Source organism: Macaca thibetana, chromosome 1 (genome assembly GCF_024542745.1).
Source record: "Macaca thibetana thibetana isolate TM-01 chromosome 1, ASM2454274v1, whole genome shotgun sequence".
NCBI classification, from domain to species: Eukaryota; Metazoa; Chordata; class Mammalia; order Primates; family Cercopithecidae; genus Macaca; species Macaca thibetana.
In genome coordinates, this window is record NC_065578.1 from 54,298,160 (window position 1) to 54,316,028 (window position 17,869).

Genomic DNA, 17,869 nt, shown 5'->3' on the forward strand with positions numbered 1-17,869 from the left:
AAAAACAGAATTATCCATTTTACCTTCCAGAGAAAGATTGGTACCATAGCAATAATTAAAAGGAAAGCTTAGTTTCAGTTCCTAGATTTCAGAGTCAAGGGCATGATTCTACCGCCGAGTCACATTTTCTCCAGAGCCAGTATCTCTCTGTCTCTTAAAAAAAGGTGGGGTGTTTAGGGAAGACATTTCTGAATCCCTCCCTCCACTACGTTACTTCTTCACATAATCACAGATGCAAAGAATAAAAAACACAGACACAGGCATAGGGGCTGGAAACCAAGCCGATGGAGCAAATGGAGAGCAACAGCCTGACAGAATGACAACGGTGATATCGACTCAGCCGTGAACTTACTTGAGAGCCCGCTGACGCCTCATGGAAAGCTTTGAAAAACATTTTATTTGTTTAGAAACCATTTTGGTTATGACATTGCTTCTTCTTTCCCTCCCACCCCACCTGTTTTTGGACAAGTCCCTAGAAATTCATCTGTGATCTAGAATTAAGACCAGGCTTACTACTCTCATTAGTTCGTTTCCTCTGAAGATTCATACTTTTGCAATATTCCCATCCATCCTGTCACACCCATTATAAATACAGTAAAATTTAGCACTTACATAGCACTTCATTTTCAAAGTACTTTCCAAGATAAAGTGGGTGGCAAGAGGCACCATTTCCATTTATGGGGGGAGGCGGGGGAAATAGACATGAAAATCCATCAGCTGGGCATCAGACAGAATTCACTGAGCAAATGGCTTCCAAGTGTATGGCTGCCATTCCCTTCTCTTTCTGCCACCTGCTGTCCTGCCTTTAGAGGCTGGTGGGTAATATGCTGTGGCCTGACCCCATCTCTAGGGAGGCTGCACTAACTCTGCCTTTATCCTTTGTTTGGGTTGGTACATGGGAGGAAGGAGGAGAGTGATATGGTCCTTACGTTAAGGATTCTTGACACATCTTACAAACTTCTACAGGGAATGGAGCAATGGCATTTGAACTGTCCTCAGCAGCTCCTGTGGTTTGTATTCTATATTGTGCATCCAGATAGGGTTTTATTTAAAAAATGGTTCTGCTATTTAAGCTGATCAAAACCACTGCCTTACAGTAAACCTCAACTTCCTAATGATTCCCGGAATTGAGACACAGTCTTTGAGGACCTTCCTAAAGGGCATATTTGACAGCCTTGTTCATGGAACTAAGTGCTTGGGTGGCAGGCACTGTATCTGGATCAACATCCTCCTTAAAGGACTTGCTCAAAGTTGCACAGCAAAGCCAACATCTGCATTTGAAGCAGTAATTCCTAGAATCTGTATTTAGTTCATTGAGGCACAATGCCTCCAGCCAATGTTTATAAGAAGCCAATTTGTTGTGAAAATAACATTTTTCAAAGTTTTCCATGTAGTGTCAGCTGTTTGAAACAGCAAACTTGGGAAGTAACTGCTGTATCTGTAAGGACTTAACGCCCCTGGATGAATGGCACCATTTGGTTTGGTTGCCAGCTGCAGGTTTAGATCAGGAAAATAGCTTATAAGGAAAGAGACAAAGCCAGAGGTGGCTCAAAATGTCTGCTGGTCTAGATGAGTCTCTAGACACAGATTAGTCTCAGTTCAGAGAGATCTAATACAAATTCTTGAGAGAGGACTCTGAAAAGGGAGTGTTTCTAGAGAGAAAATCCCAAAGCAGACCAAAGCAGGCCTGAATTCCCGGCCTACCGTGGTGTTTGGGATGTGAGGAGGAAGGGACAGAATGCCTTCTCCCTGGCATGTACCAAAAAGCAGTCCACAGAAGGTGCATTTATGTGGCAAAATTACCAGACTCCAATCCTAGGCTCTTTCTTATTACCTGTAATTTAAAACATTTGGTAAAAACACAATGTATAAATAATGCTTTAAAAACAAGACCGACCTTATCCTGATAAAACAAGGCACTGTCTAGGGTTTTCTCCAGAATGGTGGCCACAGCAACTCGTACTTCTCTCACACTGCACTCCAGTAAGAAAATCCTGAAAGAAAGAGAAAGGTGGTGTGAGAAAGCAAGATACATTTCCATAACCTCAACCTCTCCAACACAGTTCCCACCTAATAGCCAAGAAACAAAAGTAGAGTCTCCTGACACTGTTAGCGCTTACAGGCCAAGTGGAGCTTTCCCAGGTCACTTCACTTCTGCTTATTCCTGCTAACTGGAATGCCACGTATTAGCCGACAAGGCTCTGTTCAAAATTCACTAAAATTCTAAGTGGCAACTATAAGAAAGTTTAAAAGATAACAAGTACTCCCATAAAGTTCAGCTCTAGAGGTATAATCAGACTCAGGTACAATTCTCTTGAAGGGAATACCTAGAGGATGTAAACAGATCCAGAATATGGGGAGCTCTACAGAGCAAACAGTCTACTCCCCAAACAAATGGCACAGCATACAAGGGGCAGGGGGACAAAGGAACGACTGATGGTCAAAAGAGCCTTAAGAGACACAGAAAGCAAAGGCCATGTGGGGACCTCACGGGATCCTGATTTGTGCAAACTCAATGGTAAAATGACACTTCCGAGACCTTTGGATGAAATCTGAACACGGACTAGATACAAGGCGATATGAAGGAATTATATTAATTTTGTTGGTTCATGATAATGGTAAAGTACTTACATTGCTTTTTTTTTTTTTTTTTAAACTTCACTGTTAGAGATGAACTTTACCTTCAGATACATGCTGAAAATTAATTGTGAAATGATATAATGTCTGAAATTTAAAATACTTCAGAGAGAAAAAAAAGCCTGCACGTGGGTGTCGTGTGTGAGAGCTGAGATAGCTAAGACAAGACAGGCAAAAGTTGACAACTTGCCTGGGGCCTGGGTACAGGAAAGGGCTCATTCTGCCTACTTCTGTGTGTGTTTAAACATTTCCACAATAAAAGGCTCTTAAAAGATGTAAAGTATCCTTCATGTTAGTAGTCTGAATTCTTTAGATCAATCTGTAAGCAATATTTACTATGAATTAATTTTTTTACAACTACAGCTAGGTTTAAAGAATTGCCTTAAAAGAAGACTACACCGAGGGGCTGATCTAAAAGACGACACCACTTTATGTTTACAGTTACTAAAGTATGAATACAGTATACTTATTTTTTAGTTGTAAAAATGACTATCTTAAAAAATTGTAAAGAAGTAAGTAATTTAAAAAAAAGACTATTCTTCGAACACAAAATCATAGCAATTGATAGTGATGAGTAATTGGTCTTTATAAAGAAAGAAACAAACTATAATAAACTCTATCGGGAAGAATGCAGAAGTACTTCACCAGGATTCTTGAGCATTAGGAATACTAAGAAACCAAAAACATACTACCCAAAGGACGTTACAGCTTCTCTGGAGAAATTTAAAAGCAAGCCTGCTTGGATATAAGGGAATGAATAAAATATTTGCTATGTTCCTTCCAAATGGATGGTGTTTCTATAACATTCTAAGGCTTGCACAATGCTCAGGAGTCCTGTTGGAAAGATATTTTGGAATCAAACTAGAAAAAATGGTTATCTCTAATGCAAACTCTAAAGGGAAAGGCATATAGTACACAGCACTTCAAAGAAATGCTTACTGACACTTTTTATGAATTATATGGATATATATGCATGTATACATGCATGAATAAGTATTTGGGTGCTTGCTATTTGCCAGCCTCTTTGTGTCTAGTCGGGAATGAATTGAACCTGGCTTCTGGCCTCAAGAAGCTGAAGTTGTAGTGGAGGAGATGGGCAGAAAAACAGGGAGCAGACTAGCAGGCAAACATCCGTTAGACTGTGTGACTGGGAACAACTTCTCAGAGCAGATGTTATTCATGCTGATGTCTGAAGGAGAAGTCACTTACTATGTGAAGAGGGGAGGACAGTGTTCCAGATAAAGAATAACAGGTGCAAGGACCTTGAGGCAGGAAAATAAGCTCGGCGGGTTCAAGGAATCAATAAGCCAGTATGGTTAAAGCCTGATAAGCAGGGAGAGGGTCAAGGAAAGCGTGGAAGGACAAAAACCAGATCAAGCAAGGCCTTGTGGGTAGTGGTGAAAATTTTGGATTTTATTCTGAGTCTAATAGGATTCCGTTGAAGAATTTTTAACCAGAGAGGTAATGTGATCTAATTTGTTTAAAAAAGAACAGTTCTGTTGCTGAATGAAATAGATTAGAGGGAAAAGTGGAGATATCAAGTAGGCAAATAAATGTTTGGAGCTCAGACCTAGAGAGGAAGGGGATCAGGGACCAGCAGTTCTGAAAAGATCTCTAACTTACCACCAGACTGATTGCCTTGTGGGAAGAGACTTGCGTTTCTGAATTCCCTGTTGTGTGTTTGTTTTGAGGGAAAACAGAGCATATTTGTATGCTGGCAGAAGTGACAGAAGTGATAGAAAATTCTAGAAAGTAAAGATGCAAGAATTAAGAGTGAGATACTTAAAGGGTCCACTTCCTTGAGAAGGTCAGGACATGCAAAGAGACTCATTTTGAGAGAAGAGGGGATACTTCCTCCACAATAAAGAGAGGAAAGGGCAAGCTGGAACAGACTCTGGCAGGTGTGTTGCATCTGTGGTTGGGGTAGGGAATGCTCATTTGCTAATCTGTACTTCCTCAGTGACGTTGAGCAGCTAGGAGCAGGCACAGTTGAGGAGAGTGAAGGAGAAGCCCAATGGGAATAGAGGAGACGGGACACCAGAGACCACAGCAGTGCTTGCTGGAACCCCACATAAATGTTGAACTACCAAGGACAGGAGAAGCTGACTTGATGAGGATGATCAGAAGTAAAGTATAAACATTCATAGTGATTGGAGCATTCTGAATTTCTGCCAGAAAAGCAACTTTTCTTTTTTAAATTTCAGGTACACATATAGATGTACTATCATAGGTAATACACTATCAGTAGCTTTTTTTTTTTTTGAGACAGAGTCGCCAGACTGGAGTGTAGTGACGCGATCTCAGCTCACTGCAACCTCCGCCTCCCGAGTTCAAGCGATTCTCCTGCCTCAGCCTCCCAAGTAGCTGGGCCTACAGGCACCCACCACCATGCCCAGCTAATTTTTTTTTGTATTTTTAGTAGAGATGGGGTTTCACCATGTTGGCCAGGATGGTCTCAATCTCTTGACCTTGTGGTCTGCCTGCCTCGGCCTCCCAAAGTGTTGGGATTACAGGCGTGAGCCACTGTGCCCGGCCGACCAGTAGATTTTAAAAAAATTATTTTTTAGTCACAATCCAAACACAGTTAGACAATATTGTGAACTATAGTAACCTGGGATTGTTTATCTCTTTCCACCAGATTCTGAGTCCCTGAGGGAAAAGACTTGCGTCTTTGATCCCCTTGAGCCATAACAGGGGTTTAGGACCCACGTGCCTATGAGCACCTGGCAGGCAATCTGCCTCACAGGCTCTTCTTGCGGTCACTGAATACTTGCCTGAGATGATTTTAGAGTGACCTGAATAATTTCCTCACTGTTTCAGTGAAGAGAGTTTAAAACGGACTTTAAGCAGAAAATAATTTCAAGTTGAAATAAAAAGGGTTATAAGAAACTTCAGCTCTAAATCACTGGAAGAGACACAAATTTCTTTCAATTAAAAGACTCCAACACTTACTTTATCAATTCTCGTCCTTCAGAACTAATAAAATATTCAACTAACCACTGACAAGCATCAAAACTTTTTGAAAGCAATGCTTCAATGGTAGCAATCCATTCTTCAGTATCAACCCTTTAAAAAGAAGCAGAGACAGCAATGTTAGGAGCATGAGCCCAGCCAATGACCCCATGCAGTGTCACTCTTATTGGTTCTTATTTCTATCTATCAATGTCTGTCTCTCTGTCTGCCTATCGGGGTAGGGTGGAGGGATAAGAGACACTCAATGACTGCCCACTACCATGGCTCAGTGTACTCTGGAAGCCAGTGCTTTGCATTCCTTGGCTCCTTATGTTGTGGCTCATCTTTCCCCACAAACAAAAACATGTAAAGAAGCTTAAGTCTTAGACTTTACCTTCCTTCTGCATCTTTACCAAACATCTCTAATTGGAAAAAAGGCCTGAACTATATAGCATTTTGTTTTGTTCAATTAATTTACACTCACAAAATGTCCACTTTCAGAATAACTTACATTTACATTTTTATACTTTATTGCTAAAATCGTTAATATTCTACCTTATGAAATAAAAAAAAAAATTCAGGCAGAAAAAAGGCATAATGACTATTCTACCCATGCCCTCATAACACCTCCCTTACATCCCTCAATGTCCCAAAATGATCATTGTGTGTAATGACCATATAAACAAAATGGAAATAGTGTGCAACGTGTAAAGAGCATGAGCAAATTTCACAAACAGAAGTGACCAAGTGTCCTTAATTAATCCTATGCCATTAGGACATAAAAATCCATGCCATCTGGACATTAAAAGAAAGGAATACATTATTTTTTCTTTTTCAATCAAATACTAAAGACTGAGATCACTTAATATATCTTTGATTATTACACATAAAAATGAAGTTGTCACTATATATATTTTTTTCTCAAGAGTTTCTTGACTGCAAAATCTGTCCAAAAACCTCTCCACACTTGGAGAAGTTGACTTTGCTAGTGAGGGAAAAGTCTGGGAACTTCAGTGGTCTTTTAACTCTAACTGGTCTCCTCATCCTGGGTCTCCCTTTACTCTAGGTATATTCTACAAACCACTGCTCAATACTCTTCATTCTTCACTCATTTATTCACAACTACTTATCCAGAACCTATAATGTGCAGGCACCTTATCAGGTGCTGAAGATAAAAACCAATGATGAGGCCAGGCGTAGTGGCTCATGCCTGTAATCCCTGTACTTTGGGAGGTCAAGGCAGGTGGATCATCTGAGGTCGGGAGTTCAAGAGTAGCTTGATCAACACAGCAAAACTCTGTCTCTACTAAAAATACAAAAATTAACTGGATGTGGTGGTGCATGCCTGTAATCCCAGCTACTTGGGAGGCTGAGGCAGAAGAATCGCTTGAACCTGGGACGCAGAGGTTGCAGTGAACTGAGATCGTGCCACTGCACTCTGGCCTGGGCAACAGAGTGAGACTCCACCTCAAAAAACAAAACAAAACAAAACAAAAAAACCATAAAACCAATGATGAATAAGATATAGTCATGTCTGTAAAGTTTCTAAGGCAGAGGTCCCCAACCTCTGGGCCATGGACCAGTACCGGTCTGGGACCTGTTAGGAACAGCCTGAGCTCCACTTCCTGTCAGATCAGTGGTAGCATTTGATTCTCATAGGAGCAAGAACCCTATTGTGAACTGCACATGTGAGGGATCTAGGCTGTGCATTCCCTATGAGAATCTAATTGTCCCTTAACCCTCTCTTCTGTGGAAAAATTGTCTTCCATGAAACCAGTCCCTGTTGCTAAAAATATTGGAGACTGTTGTTCTAAGACATTACTCTGGACATACTTCCCTGTTCAAAAATCTTTCATGATCTCCCACTGAACAGAGCCCAAACTCCCTGCTCTGGTACTAAGGGCACTCAGTGAGTTCCAAACCCAATATTCAGCCTCAGCTCCAGGAGTCTCTCACCCGTCCTAGTAAAACACAATTAGTCACTCATGGTTCCCTAGGCCAAGTCTTGTCTGTTACTCAGGCTTTCCCTTCTGCCTAAAATGAGCCCTCTGTGTTTCTCTGTTTTGCCTTTCAAAACCCTCTGAGAACATCAGTGTCTTACAGCCTACTCTAATCTCCTTATCTGGGTATGATTTTGCCCAATTCCAAGATGTACGGAATTTATGCCCATTCTCTTTTTAGGTATTTCTCTTTTGTTTGATCTATTCTGTCCATTAGATTAGAAGTTTCTTAAAGCTAGAGAACATGTCTTAGTCTTCTGAATAAAATTAGCTAGTTGCTTTCACAATATTTTAAAATTATAAATTCAACTTCAACTGAATTAACCAGTGCCCTTTGTCACAATAGATTATCAAAACATATCACTTCTCACCTGAGTTTCTTCTTTGTCCGTAGATAAGTTTGAAAAAGGAATTGAATAGCAAGCTGTAAGCTCACCTTTGCCATGCAAGGATAATATGGATGCTTTAATTTAGTCTAAGAGGGAAACATGAAAGAGGACGTTTTTCACAGAAGTTTTATAGATTATTACACACTGTTACGAACTAAATATGACACAATATATGAATATGATATACACACATGATAAAGTTAAATACTAATAAGAATCTAGCCAGTTCATTATAAAAAATGTTCCATTTAAATTTTTAAAAAGGTTAAGAAAAGACATCTTCTTCATTTCTTTTATGAAATCCTCTCAAAACAGTTGTTAGACCACAGGAATGCTAAGTCATCAAGAGACTAAGAACACTGTTTTCCCTTATTGGCAAATTATAATCATGGTACTCAAGGAAAAGTAGTTGAAAGTTAATCTTTAGTCTTGTAACATTTTATTACAAATTAGGAATCTCCACAAAGCCCAGTATCCATTGACATGAGTTCACAGTTACAGCTATTCCAAGATTCTTCTATAAATCTAAACAAGGGCACTTTAGAAAGCCAGTATGTGGGAAACTCACACCTCCCCACCATCTATATTATACATTCAGAATGCTGCCTGCATTTTAATATTACCCAATACAGGCTACATTTATGGGAAAATCTTTTTGCATCTAATCTGAATGCTAACTACTGAGATTGAAGACGAATCACTGAATGCTTTCGCTAAAATATATTTAACTGTAATCTTTCTTATTTCTAAGAATTCAATTAGCTACTTACAGCATTCAACGAAGCTAAAGACAAAACAAAACTGAAATAATCACTACTGTACACATCTCTATTCTTCATAAACTTGAGGTTCTCATCTCTCACCATCTACAAAAGAAGATTAATAATTATTTTTATGATATGGAAAAATATTCAATATGTGAAGGACATTTCTAATGATATGTAAAAATATAGGTAAAAAGCACTTATAAAAAGTGAATTATAATTTTTAATTCCCCTTTCTCAAGTTTTGAACTTTCAAAAGAGGAGAGAGAAAACCTTCCTCTGGAATATAAGATGTTATAAGAACTATTATTCATTAAACCATATCCTTTTGGGAAATTCAGGTAAACCGTCACATGAAGGACAAATAAATTCTAACTCGGTATTTTAGGCAGAAGGGGACAAATAGAGCTCTCCCAAGTACAACCAACTCCATGCTTCCTTTGTGTCAGATGGCTTAATTCTCTCTCTTTCTTAATGTAAGACTCCGTATTTTTCTCAAAGTCTCTTGTTCTAGCTACTGAGCTTTTGATTAATTAGTGTATAAAGTCTGGACTGAGTAGACAGTTCTGAATTTAGATCCTTGCCCTGTGACACTGGCACGTGTTTCTTCTTTTCTGAACCTGTTTTTCCATCCAAAAAATGAGAATAAAACCTGATACTGCACAATAATCTTTTACAAATTAAAGATTTGCTTCAAGCACGTAGCACACAGTAGGTGTTCAATAAATAATGGCCAATCATTGTCTTATTAGTCCTACTCAAAGGTTATGAACCTTGTTTTTCTCTCTGGACAAAATAAGTTTATTTTGGCAACATGGTTTCTTTACTGCCCACTCCCCACAACATTGTTTATTTGTGACATCTCACACTCACACAGCAGGTCAGTGATTGTGCCTGCCAATCCTGAGTGTGTATTCATACTTGTGTTCTTAGCACTCCATGGCTCTAGCTCTATGGTCCCCTCTGTGGCGTGGCGTAAAAGTTTCATGAGACAAGTGTGTCAGATGATGTAGCACCAGTGGTACGACTAACCCAGCAGGAGTACTTCTGGACCTACTGGATACATTTTGATGTCCACGTGGACATTCCCTCTTAGAATTTTTTATATGGTTCTTACCTGGTATATTCGAGCAGGCATTTTCTCCACAAACAGTCCTTTCTTCTCACCTTTTTTAACCAGCTTGGTAAGAATAGACAGCCGGTCATTGTTAGGCCTATGGGGCCGAGGAGATGACTGAGGTGAAATTTCTGGTGAAGATGGAGCTGACCTAAGAGACAGAATCAGAAAATTTCGTCTAGTATAAAATGGCTATTTTTTCAGTAGTTAGTAAGACTTGCCACATTCACATAAACAGGGTATTAGACTTAAAGTATTTGATTATTATACATGTATCGAAACATAAAACTGTACCACATGAATATATATGATCGTAATGTATCAATTAAGAAATGAAAAAATGCAATACCTTCTAATTAGTTGGGAGAACTGATTGACATTATAGAAGATAAAATAGTGCAGGACAAACTTTAACAGAAATTTTTACTTAATTGGCATATGAGATTTAACATTTAGTAAGCACAAAAATGAATTCTTTCTACATATTATTGTGAGATATCTTTCCCAGCCATTAAAAAGCAGTGAAATAAACTTATCTTAGAGCCATACACTCAAAGTCTTGTAAGAACAAAGTATTAAACCAAGTTTTCAAATTTAATAAAACACATATAGTCATATTTCTCACATGAAAAAGTAAACACTTTCCTGACCCAACACATTAAAAGGCAAATTCACCAACGACAGGACCTTTAAAAAACAACAACATTCTGACAGTGCTGGCACAGTACTGTGCTTTGGACAGAAAGTGTATTCAACAAATGCTGCTAACATCAAAAAAAAAAAAAAAAAAAAAAAAAAAAGGTCCAGGTGTAGTGACTTATGCCTATAATCCCAGCACTTTGGGAGGCCTAGGTGGGAGGATTGCTTGGGCCCAGGAGTTCCAGACCAGCCTGGGCAACATTGGGAGACCTTGTCTTTACAAAAAACAAACAAACCAAATATCTGAGCCTGGTGCCTCTTGCCTGTGGTCCCAGCTATTCGGGAGGCTGAGGTGGAAGAATCGCTTCAGCTTGGGAGGTCAAGGCTACAGTGAGCTATGATCATGCCACTGCACTCCAGCCTGGGTGACAAAGTGAGACCACTCTGTCTCAAAAAAACAAAAAACAAAACACTTCAACTCTAGAATGATTTAACTTACGTGCATCTTTCTAAATATGTAACAACCTATTGCCAAGAAAATAACCAGGAAGCAATAAGGAAATGGATTTATTTTCTTTTTGGAATTCTTTAGAATTTCTCTCCAGCTTAGCTAATTATCTTTAAAAGCTCAAATAGTATATTCTCATAGACCACATCATCACCACAGAAATCACACAGCAAATTACAGGGAAGAGACACTTACAGAGAGAGATCCTCAGCTTCCTGCCGTACAACGCTGACTCGACTTTTCTTTGGTAATACTGGGGAGTTCTGATCAGACACCCTTTGGTAGAAAAGCATATAGGCATTCCAGTATCTTCGGCGTACATCAGGGTATGGGTTTGCTTTATAACAAGACATTAAGAAAGACATCTGTAAGTAAAAGCTTTTCTTGTCTTGACAATCTAAAACAAAGGGCCCATTATTCCAGTAAGTAGTTAACTACTCCCTAAATTTGTAAAATGCAAAGTGTTAAGTAAAATATGAGTGTCTCTAGAGTAGTGCTTAGCATGGAAGTCAGGATACTTCAGTTCTGGGCCTAAGATTGATCTCTTACTTGGAAGTGATATAGGCGGGGGCAAGGAATAAGGGAGCAGTATGGTAATGGAGTAAGAGAAAGAAGGTAAGTATCCTAGGGAGGTCTAAATGTAAGCAAATAGCAAGTGACATTTAAAAATATGTTATGTGGCACAGGATGGGATAACTGGCCTCACTTAACCATTTCTGCCATGATCGGCCAAATCTAGGTAAATTCTGACAATACTATATCCAACCCGTAAAGGTTACCACCATACGATGCACGACTATAATGGCATGGTATCAAAATCTAATACAGTGAATCCAATACAGCTAAAAATTTAGAAATACCACTAGAAGATTTCAAAATCAGGTTTCTGAAATGCCAAGGTCTCCGTCAAATAGCTTTTTATCAAAGAGCAAGTTCTGATTGGGTTGTGCTTCTCCTCATACTCTTTTCTCGTGGGAGTGGGGGTTGTGGAGGGGAAGACTGCTTTGCCACACTGCATAATAAATATGGTTTTAAAAACACAGGTGCTAGAAATGTCTTCTCTAATTAGTCACACCTCTATATTAGTGAAAAGGAAATCTGAAAATTTTAATGGATAACTACTTCCAAAACTATTTTTAAGGTTCAATTTCTGTACTCATTAGTTTCTCTTTGATGTTCATTTCATCCTTTTAACTTACTCCCAGCTCCCCTACCTATCCCTCAAGGTTGTTGTAAGAAATTATTTTAAAAATTTTTATAAACACCTTGAACATTTTCACGCTGGTTATTAAAGAGCTTGCTCATGGTTCTATAGCTAGAATAGTAGTATAATAAAAATAACAAAATCTGCTGTTTTTATATAAAGAATACTATTTTTATAGAAAACTATAAATAAAAAATGGAAAATATCCATTTGTAAATACTTACTTTGATCATAAACTTTTGGTCTATATTCTCCTCCAAAGCATTCATACTCCAGGGTCTCATCATTTAGGTCAAATTCTTCTATAACTGTGTCATTAAATTTATACCACTTTCCTTTTCCACACCCTCTAGAGCCCGGAAATCAGACAAACATCATAAGGTTAAAAAAATCAACATTCTCATCCTTAGCATTTATCTCTATGTACTGTCTACAAATAAAGCAGGTGATTATCATTTGAAAATATCTAAGAAATATGTAGTAACAATTATTTCAATTTCTAAAACAACTTTTCAAACTGAAGGGGTAAAACCAGTTGCACTAAGCTTTAAAACTTCAAAATGAAACACAGTCAAGAACAATGCCAAAGTGTGTCTGCACCACAGTGGTGAGTATGGATGATAAGGGAGAGAAGGCGAGGGCAGAAAGTGAGTAAGTGCTGCCTCAGGAAACCCTTACCGCCTGTCCTTAATGAAGGAATAGTAGTGGCCTGCGTGTGCCTGCCCACTGTGTACGATGACACCGACAAGTTCATAGTTTTCTGTGAGGGCAACCTTTTTTCGTGGGGATCCTCCACCTCCCTGATCCATACTTCGCCCATTTTCCCCAACTTCAGAAGAAGAATCTTGGCGAGCCATTCCTGAAACTGTGTAAGGCTCCATGTTTAGCATCCAGGGAAACTACGTAAAAGCAAAAAGACCATATTAACATTGATTAGTAACGTATACAGCAGTACCCAGTTAAGTGAGATCCAAATAAGAGGATGTGTTTTCCTAGTTTAAGCTAGGAACAACTATGTGTTTTCCTAGTTTAAGCTAGGAACAATTCAAGTATAAAATCTCAGAAATGCTAAGTCTGGGAATGTCTAAAGTAGTCTCTGGTTTGAGCACTAAGGAAGGCATTTTCCTTCACAGTAATCACTAGGGTGCCTTCTAGAAATGAGGGCGACTGTTTCCAGATCTGCCTATTCCAGTAGCAGCAACTGCCTAAGACAAGGGGCTCTTCATAATGCTGAGACAACAGCCTTAACATGGTAGACGGAATATGAAAACAGAAAAAGGAAAAAAAAGGAGTGAGGAAATGAATGGTTGTGAAAAATTTCAGGAAGATAAAAAGTTACCCTTATTTGTTCATCATATTTAATGGAACGTCCACTTTCCCAGTCAAATCCAAATCTCATTAGGTGAATTACCAAGACGCTAGGTAAAGATTTAATACAGGTCCTTTTCACTGTTATTCTCTAAAGACAAAAAAAAAAGAAAAAAGAGCAAATATGAATGATCTCCATGGAGAAAATAAAACAGCACAGTAATTAAGGCAAAGGTCTTTCTGACCCATGTGAAAACAAGTAATGACACAATCTAATGGAAATAACAATATGAGCTTACTACTGATTTTACATAAAACCAAGACACACTATGTGAATAACAAATTAATCTTGTTTTTTAAAAAGGGCAAACTTAATACCTTTTCTTTACACTTTTCACAGTAGTACGCGTTACTTCCCTCTAGAACTTCTCCTCTAACGAATTGGTCCAAAGAAATTTCCAAACTCTGACAAGAAGTCACTCCTAGATTGAGAGCCATGAAAGCTTCTTCACGCTCATATCTGATTAGGAAATAACAGAAAACCCACAATCAGCAATGGAATTTAAAACTCTTCAATTACCATAATTGAACACAGAACTACATTTTTAATCTGGGAGTCCCTCAATATTTTAAAAGTCCATTAATAAGTTAAAATGCCACTTTGTGACAATTTAGAATTGCTTAAAATTATGAATTTCAATGAATATTTTCTTAAGCCCACAAAGAAATTTTTTCTACTTCTGGAAGTAGAAACCAAAGAAATTTAAGTCACTAAATACTTATAGATCTATTGAGAGGGAGAGGGTTCTAAGTCTCTTAACAAATGCAAAATTTACAACATACTAGACAAATCACTTCAAAATGATATTTATTTTTCCTGTCAGTGATATCTTCACTCACCTGTGAGGACAGTCTTTACAGATCTTCTGATCAGAGTAGATGCCCTGAAATGTATTCTTAAAAATTTGGTCTCTCCCCATTTTCTGTTGGAATGAAAAGTTACAATTTTAAGTGATGCCTCCAGAACTTATGAGTATATAGAATTTTATTAACACATTGCAATTTAAGGACCAAAACAAAATGAGTCATTCTGGCAGTGTCAGCTGCGATAAATGGAGGCCAAACCCATTATTGGTTCCACCGTCAGAGTGATGCAGACGATCAGAAGAGGAAGAGGAGGAGGAGGAGGGATGGGTCAGGTAGAGCTAATGACAACAGAATGTTCTCCAGGGTGATTCCGAATCCTTCTCCCTGTGCTACAAGGACCAAGTTAGGGGCAACTCTCGGCAATCTTTTCTTTTTTCTTGTGGATAGAATGCCATCAATTTGCAAGTTACTTTATAAAATGGAAGAATTGTGCCTACTGATGAGAGGCCAATGCTGGCAGTGACAGCGGGATCTGAGAAGGCAATGCCGTTTAGGAAGTCTGCCACATGGCTTACAGGGTTGAGGTAGAGAGCTTTGGGTTTCAACAGCACCACAAATAACCTTTGAAACTGGCTCCTTTCTCCCCTTTGCCAGGGCACTCTCTGCTCTGCACAGGGCCGTCAGCTCACTGCTGACTACAGCACTCTTCTGAGGCCAGATTATTTCAGTGGACACACAGAATATGTAGGTAGGAATGGCTATTATTATGTAGTAGAGATTAAGAGTTACATACTTCATTGAGCGTTAGATGAATTAAGAAAATATACAATTCTAGGCCAGGCACAGTACCTCACGCCTGTAATCCCAGCACTTTGGGAGGCTCTGAGGTGAGTGAATCATTGGAGGCCAGGAGTTTGAGACCAGCCTGACCAACATGGTGAAACCCAATCTCTGCCAAAAAATAAAAAAAATAGCCAGGCGTGGTGGTGCACACCTGTGATCCCAGCTACTCGGGAGGCTGAAGTGCAAGAATCTCTTGTACCTGGAAGGTAGAGGTTGCAGTGAGCTGAGATTGTGCCACTGCACTCCACTCTGGGTGACAGAGCGAGACTCTGTCTCAAAAAAACGAAAAGAAAAAAAAAAGAGAAAATATACAATTCTATTGATCTGTGTTATGTTTTGATGTTTAAACACAGAATACATTATAGTTCTTATGTTAAAGATAATCAGTTTCTGATTTGTCAGTTTCATAGTAACCTCAAATTCTAAGACACTATTCTCATACTATAATTAGAGTTTGAGGGAGTTAGAGGGAAAGTAAAACTTTTATTACCTTGAGATATTCATCCATCTGATCAATGAGACTAGTAAAGAATTCATATGCATCCTGCTGTTCTCTCACATAAAGTTCTTTATTCCACATCTTGAAAATCTATATAACAAAAATTAAATGTTTTTAAAGGAAAAGTAGCAATTTCTGAATGTGGTAGAAAGGGAACATAAAAGAGCACTTAAATGCTTCTAAAAATCAGGTTCACTATTAGGATGTGAACATTTCTAGTAAAGTGAGACTAGCTTGTATTCAGCCATCCACCCTTTTTCCTAGTCCCCTTACAATCATAATAAGTCTCTGAAATCAGAAGTGGATACTGGGTAAGATCTAGGCCATGAAACAGAGAATTTCTCTCTTAGAAACTAATCAACCTATGGGGAAAAACACAAGGTGATCCTCCAATATGTGAAACACAGTACAGCAATGTTTCAAAATAATGTTCTTGGCCGGGTGTGGTACCTCACGCCTGTAATCCCAGCACTCTGGGAGGCTGAGGCGGGCAGATCACCTGAGGTCGGGAGTTCAAGACCAGCCTGACCAACACGGAGAAACCCCATCTCTACTAAAAATACAAAATTAGCCGGGCATGGGGTGCGTGCCTGTAATCCCAGTTACTTGGGAGGCTGAGGCAGGAGAATCGCTTGAACTCGGGAGGTGGAGGATGGCGTGAGCCAAGATCGCACCACTGCACTCCAGCCTGGGCAACAAGAGCGAAACTCCGTCTCAAAAAACTTTAAGTGTTCTTTATTTAAAGACATTAGTGAAACTGGCACAAGGTCAGGGGAATGATATGAACAAATATTGCAAAGAGCTAAAATAAGAATCATGAAAAATATTCAAAACAATTAAGAAGAGCAAATTCCTAGGAATTATGAATGACTATTCTCAACATTCTAATGATTTGAAACCAAGTACCAATTTCAACAAGGGTATAACAAATCCTTTTACAGTTTTTTGGCAAGGAATTAGTCTAAAGTTAATAAAAACAAAAAACCATTATCATTAGAGAAAGAATGTAGCCAAACTCCAAATATTTAACATCTTTAAATCTCAAGAGTTACTGGGTGAAATACCTTCCAAAAATTCTCAGGTACATAATACTGCAGCTTGCTTTCCATTAAATGCCCAAAGAGAGACTGCACTTGGTAAAACACACTATCATCTGGATTGTCTGTGTCATCATCCACCGAAAGTAATGACTGCACAGAAAAGAAACATTATCAAGCTTGAAATATTTAAAATGCTTCACAGGTAACTCTGACATATGTGCACGTTAGTACCCACATTACTTTTTTAGAATGTTGTATGTTTGAACATGGCTGTAATGCTGCAGATATTTAACTTCAGTAATTTCTATCTGGTTTAATTATGAACAAATCATGTCCTTAAGCTCTGATTATGAAAATTGGTCTAGTAATAAGTGCAGCCCAATACACATGGAATACTCTCAAAACCACTGACTACCATATTACAAGCCACTGCCATATTATTGTAAAGTGCTCATGGTAGACCCCATATATTTCTAAAATACTAAAATTGTAACCTTATGGAACATGATTTAAAAACAACTTTGGAGTTCAAAATTCACATTAGGCCAAGTCCATCTGTAATACAGGCAGCTTATTACAACAGCAGCTTTATAAAAATGTGTGATTATAAACAACATGTCTCTACACATCTCAGGAGCTACTAAAGAATCGCCATGTCTCGTTTTAGCAAACCCCAAAAGCAATAAAAAACTATGAAACAATTTTCAAGTAACGCACATATTATCTATCATACCAAAAAGGACAGAAAAAGGAAATCACCTCAGGGAGCCCAGGTTGCATATACAGCTGCTGGAAGACTGCATTCATATAACAAGTTGCACCACCATTCCTCAGCCCCACAAACCCTGAACTGGACCTGCTATCCACTGGGGGAAGGTACTGGGAAAGAGAGGAATAGAAACAGCAGAGGAGGAGAATGAGCATCTCTGCCACAGACACATTTACACTATAGCTATGTGGGAGATACATTCACAGATTTACCCATCCAGCATGTTATGAAAGCTATGCTGGCAAAAACCTATGTTCATGAAGTACTTCTGCAGATGCCGATATAATTATCAAATACTGCTATCTCAATGTTGCTTTTTTATTCATAAAATAC

General features: G+C 38.6%; 1 protein-coding gene across 1 annotated transcript in view; it reads right to left on the reverse strand.

Moving 5' to 3' along the window:
• USP24 (ubiquitin specific peptidase 24) overlaps positions 1-17,869 on the reverse strand; it is a 149,537-nt gene that overhangs the window by 18,802 nt on the left and 112,866 nt on the right. The window contains exons 43-56 of the mRNA XM_050803861.1: positions 17,527-17,646; positions 16,792-16,917; positions 15,719-15,817; positions 14,419-14,501; positions 13,897-14,038; positions 13,550-13,669; positions 12,889-13,109; positions 12,435-12,559; positions 11,202-11,343; positions 9,860-10,010; positions 8,749-8,844; positions 7,961-8,064; positions 5,590-5,703; positions 1,898-1,994 (exon numbers count right to left, since the gene is read on the reverse strand). Coding sequence (XP_050659818.1) covers positions 1,898-1,994; positions 5,590-5,703; positions 7,961-8,064; positions 8,749-8,844; positions 9,860-10,010; positions 11,202-11,343; positions 12,435-12,559; positions 12,889-13,109; positions 13,550-13,669; positions 13,897-14,038; positions 14,419-14,501; positions 15,719-15,817; positions 16,792-16,917; positions 17,527-17,646 — 1,740 coding nt within the window. The remainder of the gene's footprint in view (positions 1-1,897; positions 1,995-5,589; positions 5,704-7,960; positions 8,065-8,748; positions 8,845-9,859; positions 10,011-11,201; positions 11,344-12,434; positions 12,560-12,888; positions 13,110-13,549; positions 13,670-13,896; positions 14,039-14,418; positions 14,502-15,718; positions 15,818-16,791; positions 16,918-17,526; positions 17,647-17,869) is intronic.